The sequence below is a fragment of the Stomoxys calcitrans genome, chromosome 1, assembly GCF_963082655.1.
Source record: "Stomoxys calcitrans chromosome 1, idStoCalc2.1, whole genome shotgun sequence".
Taxonomy (NCBI): domain Eukaryota; kingdom Metazoa; phylum Arthropoda; class Insecta; order Diptera; family Muscidae; genus Stomoxys; species Stomoxys calcitrans.
In genome coordinates, this window is record NC_081552.1 from 268,323,504 (window position 1) to 268,331,283 (window position 7,780).

Genomic DNA, 7,780 nt, shown 5'->3' on the forward strand with positions numbered 1-7,780 from the left:
AATCACCTGTCTCATGAAAAACATTCAGAATAAAGTTTTTTTTTTGTTGTGAGCAGAATACTAAACATTTATGAGATTTTTAGTAAAATATTAATAAATATGCAACTTTTGAAATCTCACAATTTGATATAAACACAAAAGGAGCAATAACAAAAACCAAAATTGGAATGGGGAAAATTTCGCATGGCTGGTAGCACTACACTTATTTTCGATATTTATCGAATATTCACAGGACAATCGAAACACAAATTAATCGATACTCAAAAATATGGGACGTTTACATGTTTTACAAGAAATTCGGATTAAAGGATGGTATGCACCACAAACGAAAGTTTCGTTGCCATAAAAAATGCATTGACATATCCACAGACAGTAAACAAACCCCGACTCTTTTAAGAAGCACCAAGTACAAGGGTGAGAAATAACGAAGAAAATTAAGAGAACTTCAACAGAACTGTGTATGAACAATGAACCTGATTTAGCTAGTTTTCATTCGATTGTGGACACTTTTCGCTTTTAAGGTTGGTACTATATTCGTTTTTTGCGATATTTTTCGCCGATTACATTTTTTAGATAATAGATTTTAAATTTCATTCACCGAGACATGCTCTCTTTACCTACGGTACAATTTTATTAAAATTTTTATTTAATCATTGATATTTGTGGGTTTTCAGGGGTGAAAAACGAACATAGTACCAGCCTTAAACTTGCATTATTTTTACAAAAAATTTTTTAACTTTCTTGTTAGCTTTTTTTAATTAACTTGTGTTTTTCCACCGTTTTTATGTTCCCCCAATTCTTTTTTCTCTCCTCTCTTAAGGCTGGTACTACTTTTTTTTTGGGGAAAAATTTCCTTAAATCTTTCTTTCGGTGGTTTGACAAAGTTACCATTTTTGATTTTTTTTGTTGGTTTCTTTGGCCAAAATGTTGTCATTTCCATACATATATATAATACAGTCGTCGGCGTACAAGATTATCTGCGAATTTCAACTGGGAAATCATAGAGGAGAATATTAAATAAAAAAGGCGCTAGAACATTCCCCTTAGGATCTTCACGCTTTCTCTGAGAATGGCAAAATCTTCAATGCCACAACGGAGTAAGGGGGAATGAAAGGGCAGACGATTTAGCGGTGAAGGCCAGAGGACTGCTGTCAATAAACTTGGTTAAACCAAAGCCTTTCGGGACGACGTAGTCCAAGTTAAGGGCGTGGGCGAGAAATGCGCATGCAACCCTGTGGAACAGCGATACGGGCAGTAGGACGACGAAAATCTTATGGGGAGATCCAGATCGTCAGAAGACGAGGCTATTACTGAAAGGAAGCAAGAAGGAGGTCAGTATAGCTATTGGTATCATTGGACACATAGGACTACGAGCTCATTATGTAAAATCGGTGCAGCAAGTGATAGCATGTGTAAGGCATGCGGGGATGATGAGACGTTAAAGCAATTTCTTTGTCATTGCCAGGCTTTCGGTGGACGGATTTAACAAGGTGGTCTCACGCGAACAGCTGTTAACAGCCGGCCAGATTTAACGGTATTAAAATGTCAGATTTTTGTTAGCATTCTCTTTGTCGACATCTTTCTTGCACGTATACACACACGCACACAAATTTCTCTTTGTATGTTGGCAAACCGTCGATCAGCTTGATTGATGGCGGATTGCACCATATGATTTGTGGTTGTTGTACAAATGAGACCACCTTTAATTATTTCGCCATGATATAGTACCAGCCTTGAAATGGAAAACTAGTCGTTTGTTCAAAACAGCTTTAGTCTGAACGTGGTATTAGTTTACTCACAGCTTAAAACTAAGTTTGTATTGGCTACTACAATAATTCCGGCTTTATGGCCTTTTCGAGATATAAGTTCTAAATCCTGTATTTTTTGCAGGTTTTACGATACAAAAATAAATCCGATTTTTGCAGGATTTATTTTTAAATCCCAAATAAATCCGATTTCATGGCTGAATAGTCGATAAAAAGTTCCAAAATATGCGATTGTGTATGAATGTGTGTAATATGCATATTAATGTATACGCATGTACGCTTGTATATGTCATTTAAATCCCCAAAAACCCAGTGTAAACGGACAGGATTTGTTTTTGGATTAAGTTATATAAATCATAAAAATTTTAATGTAAATCATGGCGAAACAATTAAAGGTGGTCTTAATTGTAAAACAACCAAAAATCATATGGTGCAATCCGGCATTTTATCATTAAACTGATCTACGTTTTGCCAGCACACACAAAAAAAATTGTGTGCGTACATGAGCAGAGAATATGTGAGAAACAAGGTAACAACAAAGAGAACACAAACAAAAATCTGACATCTTTTACCGGCAAACCTGGCCGGCTGTTAACAGCTGTTAATGTGAGACCACTTTTTTTAAATCCGCCTTGAATGTAAACGTGCTTTAATATTCTGGCGCCAGTAGCTGAAAACGATTGATATTTCCGTACTTTCTGCACTTTTTTATGTTTGTGTCACCCTGTATTACTGCCATCATCTGTGTTATCGATGGTAACTTCTCGCAGGTTTGAATTGATATAATTTGGCACACCACCATATCTAGACTTCATAATCGTTTATTCGATTAAACTTTTAAAGTCTAATAATCGATTAGTTGAATTTTCGACTTTTATATGAGACACCGGATTCATATAACCCTCCACTACTCCACTAATAAACAAATAATATATTTTTTTTTATCTGTGAGAAAGATAAAGCAAAGTATATTAAATTGAACGAATTCGGACGAAAATTTTCAACATGGAAGAGATTACACCTGTTAATGACAATGATTTAAAAGATTTGAAAGAGCGCATGAATTTGATTGCCCAAGCTGACCCCAAACAGTACCACAACGATTTCTCCCTAAAGCGTTTTCTGAGAGCCTTCAAAACAGTTGACGATGCATTCCAGGTAAAAGCCTATAAGCAAGTGTTAAAGTATACTATTGTCGAACTCATGTCTCCGATTTTAGGCCATATTGAAGACTAACAAATGGCGAGAGCAATATGGTGTGGAGACATTGGACAGTGTCGCCGCTTTGGAGCAATATAAGGACAAAGCCAGAGTTCTACGCCATAGGGACTGCTTTGGACGACCAGTTGTATATATACCAGCCAAGAACCATAATTCCAGCGAGCGTGATATTGATGAGATGACAAAGTTTATTGTCAAGTGTCTGGAAGAAGCATGCAAGAAATGCTTCGAAGAAGTCACGGACAGACTTTGCATTGTTTTTGATTTGGCCGAGTTTAATATCAATTGCATGGACATGCAGTTGGTCAAAAATTTGATATGGCTGCTGAGCAAACACTATCCCGAACGTCTCGGAGTGTGCCTCATTATCAACTCCCCCGGAATATTCTCCACAGTTTGGCCGCTAATAAGACAGTTAATTGACGACAATACCGCCAAAAAGGTGGTCTTTGTTAACGACGAAACTGAGTTATGTAAATATCTTATACCTGACATCCTGCCCACCGACATGTAAAAATGTCACGACGGATCGATACATACAAACAAGGCCATTGTTTTCTTATCAAAATCAATGGGCAAACAAATGTACCTTACAAAGATGCTATAGAAAATTTACTCAGTCGGTCCTAATAAGTGAAAACATTCCTTACAAATGATCCATATGTCCATAATCTTAGTTAAAAAAAAAAAATAGAAGCTGTGTGTAGTACTAACATAGTGGACTGTAGTATGTATATGTACCTTGGGTATTGATTTCAAAAATGTATTGTAAATGTGTATTATTTTTGCGAATGTGTCTTTATCATACATGTAATTACGTATTGTCTATGTATTATATGAAATTTTTATGTTTGCCAGCTGTTACAATGTTTTCGTTCAGTTCTGAACATGAAACCCCACGTTTCAAGGAAGAAAATGTAATTGTGTAAACTTGTAGTAACAACCATATACAATATATATACCTACCTACCTACCTACCTACTAAACGCTAAGCGGGATGATGTTAATAAATGTAAATCTAACCAAATATACATATATATATATATATATATATATGTATGTACGAGTATGTGCTAGTTGTGTATTTGATTTGGTTCTTTTATGGTTATAGCAAAATTTGTTATCATAACCAAAAGTGACTAATATGACGTGTCATAGCTTTAAAATTGACGAATGGTTTGAGCAGACCATGCAATCAGATATCACATAAACATGTATTGTGCTTGGCCTATAGATTCAGTAGAATTATGATTGTACGTACGTTGGTGGTGAAGGGTTTTCATATTTATTTTGATTCTCAAAACAGAATAATTTCACTGAGTAATGCTGCATGTTGTGCACTTCATGGGTCGAAGTGAAAGCGGTGGGGTGGTGGATAGTAAATAAATCTAAAATGTTTGTTGATTCAATCTTTCGAAAGTACGTGGGGGCTAAAGCTACAGGTCAATTATGAGGAATATACAGTTACAAAAGAAAAATGGCTCTGCCAGTGGTGTGATATATGTGTCCTGTTTTTCTTGAGTCTGGTTATTTATTTTTTTTACTCATAAAAAGCCGATTACTGGCTTAGGTGTATGTCCATAGTGGCATGGGGCGGATTAATATCTGCACCCTCTTTTCGACCTAACCTAACCTACTCATAAAACATTTTTCCCCTTCCTTAGAACATTGTTGTGGTCATTAAAGCCCAAATGAGTCGGTTATATTTGTATATTTTTGTTTTTTACGTTAGTTGCCCCAAAGCGGGTTGATCGAGCCAAGAAGAAGAGATTGTTTCTGTGAACATTGAAGAATGAAATTATTATACCACACCACTGGTGGGCGCGTTTCAATAATGTCTATAGAGAAAGCTAGTGTCGTATCTCTACGTAGATCATAAGAGATGAACCTGCTCGTAATTACGTTTCAAACAAGTCCAATTATCCAATAGTGACGAGCTTTGCCTAACTACCACAACAATTCATCCACCCAAGTGTGAGTGTTGGTTGAGTGAAACGAACTTTTTGTTTTATTTTTAGAATCAGACGAAAAATGCTCGTAGTAATTGGAAAATATACAAAAGGAGACGAAATGCTTTAAATAAAGCTTCGACAAAATTTTACTCTGGAATAAATTTCGAAAATTGGCCAATATATAAAAGTGAGGATAAAATCTTCCACTCATTAAACTCCTCAAATAAAAAGCCAATAGGACATTGAAATGAAAAGGTATTTGGGAAGTAGAATACGAGTCTATCAAACCTATTTGGGGGAAAACAAAAGGGCAGCACAAGCAAAAATTTAATAATAGGTGATTTGTGTGGCAACAAGACATTGGTATGTTGCGCTGTAGTACACTTCGTGTCAGCTACCCTGTAGTTCACAATGGTATAGCTGTCAGCTAGAAATGACAGCTATTTGTTAATTTCTCTTTGGAGATGAGCTAAATGATCGAAAATTTTATACAATGGAAAAGTAAAAGCCACAGGAGATACACCACATCAACCATGATTTGATACATTTCGGCCCCTTGGTAAGAGGGGTCATCATCAGAAATCTGAGGACTTCAAAGGTCTTACATTGCTTTATTGTATTTATCTCGAAGAAATTGCGAAAGAACCTCTATGACATGCATGCAACACACTAACTAGTCCCTACACTTTGCCCTACTGGCTGTGTCACTTTTTCAATGCATGGGTGTTTGTGTTTATTTTATTGCAGCGTGGATTTCTTTTCCATATCCTAAAATTGTTTTCCCACGGTAAACACATTGTTTTTGTGCATGATATTTCTTTTATTAAGGGCTCGATATATTTTCAAGCCACCAAAAGCATTTGTCTCTGAGTTTAGTTTAAAAGAGAGTCATTCGTGATGCAGTTCAAGTGTAATAGTTGGATTGCGTTATATTGGGCTGGAAAATCACACCGGGTTTTGTTTTCGAACTCAAACATTTCAAAGTAAACAAAATTTTAGAAATAATGGTACTGGTAGCGTTGTAAAAAACATCAACAAGACAGATAGGTCGGCGAGTGTAGGCTTGAATTCAATGAAATCCAGTTCGTGAAGGCAATCAAATGGCTACAAATTTGAAAATATCCCGTGGAAGGATGCAGCATATATATGGAAAAAAGAGGCCAAGCCTCACAATATTCAAAAGGCTACCGGGTGCCTTTGTCTTACACCAGGACAAAAAGAAAATTATTCTCGAAGAAGCAAAGGCGCTGCTGCGCTTGCACGAACGTGTTGAATGCACCAATTCATAAACTCCGGCCGCCCAAAGTAATTTCTCCGCATCAGTGACGAACAATTCCATCAAGACAATTTCAATACAATAACCAAAATATTAATTAATAAACTTTACGACGAAATAAAACGCAAACTAAACAGCACTTATGGCAACCCTACAACGAATGAAGCAACCAAACGATATTGTAGCTTCAAATACATCCCTGGATTAACAGATAACAAAAGCTTAAGAACTTTAATGAACAAAACAGACAACATAAAATATGCGTAACAAACAAACAAAACAAAATATTTTCCAACGTCAAAACTCCAATCGACAAACAACAACAAAGCAATAGAATGTAAGGGAACTGACGAACCAAGCTGTGACTTAGTATATATAGGAAACTAACGCTGCAAACAAGACTGGGAGAACACAGAGCTGACATTGAAAAAGGAACACAGAAAATAGCTTTGGCGCAACATATTTTGAAAATAGAACATAGGGCAGACTTAGAAAATGTCAAAATATAAGATAAAGAAAACAAAGAGAGAAAGAAATACACTTTAGAAAGCTTAAGAATACAACAAAAAAATAGATAGGACGATGAACTTGAAAGAGGACTAAAACAATATTAGTATAAGTTACTGAGTTGCAATAAAAAGGGAACTGACGAACCAAGCTGTGACTTAGTATATATAGGAAACGAACGCTGCAAACAAGAATGGGAGAACACAGAGCTGACATTGAAAAAGGAACACAGAAAACAGCTTTGGCGCAACATATTTTGAAAAGAGGACATAGGGCAGACTTAGAAAATGTCAAAATATAAGATAAAGAAAACAAAGAGAGAAAGAAATACACTTTAGAAAGCTTAAGAATACAACAAAAAAATAGATAGGACGATGAACTTGAAAGAGGACTAAAACAATATTAGTATAAGTTACCGAGTTGCAATAAAAAGATCTGCGATATTAAAATTTAAGTTGTCTCCAATGTTGTTTTGTAAGTTAGTTATATTTTCATAAAGATTTGAAATAAATGTAATGTTTTAATTAAATAGACGTATCCTCTGAAGATGTCAACAAAAATTTACGAAACGTTGGGACAAATGAATTAAAAAGGAATTTTTACGGAACTTAGGTTAAAGAGTTTAAGATAAAATTAAATTTTTTTTTTAGGCTAACGACTTAAAAGTTGCAATTGGGCACAATTAATTCTAGTTTAATGTGATGGCAGGATTGTGTTGGTGAAGAAAATTAGCCGTAACTCAAATTGCGTTGCCATTTGACAAATTTGCATTACGAATGGCAACTTTCAACTGAAGTTGCCAGTGGCAGTTGCTAAAAATGGGATTTTTCGGCAACCGCTTTTTTAGTTACTTTTGTTAGTTAATAAGCAGTGAAATTAAAAGGAAATATTTTTTTTTGCCCAAATTGTTCATTTGCTTGTTTATTACAAATGTGTTGGTTAAAATACATACAAATTAACAACTCTTGGTGTTAGAAACATTAGAGGCAATCGCAAATGCAGCCAGGGATGTGCGCTTGCAAAAAAACATTACCGCGAACTTCCGAAGAATTGTTGAT

General features: G+C 35.5%; 1 protein-coding gene across 1 annotated transcript; it reads left to right on the forward strand.

Annotated features, from left to right (window-relative positions):
• Positions 1-2,630: 2,630 nt before the first annotated feature.
• On the forward strand, positions 2,631-4,040 carry LOC106089845 (uncharacterized). Its single transcript, XM_013255843.2, has 2 exons — positions 2,631-2,924; positions 2,986-4,040. The coding sequence occupies exons 1-2, from the start codon at positions 2,772-2,774 to the stop codon at positions 3,499-3,501; spliced, it is 669 nt and encodes a 222-aa protein (XP_013111297.1). The 5' UTR covers positions 2,631-2,771; the 3' UTR covers positions 3,502-4,040.
• The last annotated feature ends 3,740 nt before the right edge of the window (positions 4,041-7,780 follow it).

Coding starts and splice junctions, on each gene's coding strand:
- LOC106089845 (XM_013255843.2), top strand. CDS start 2,772: ATGGAAGAGATTACACCTGTTAATGACAATGATTTAAAAGATTTGAAA. Junction 2,925..2,985: donor CAGTTGACGATGCATTCCAG/GTAAAAGCCTAT, acceptor CTCCGATTTTAG/GCCATATTGAAGACTAACAA.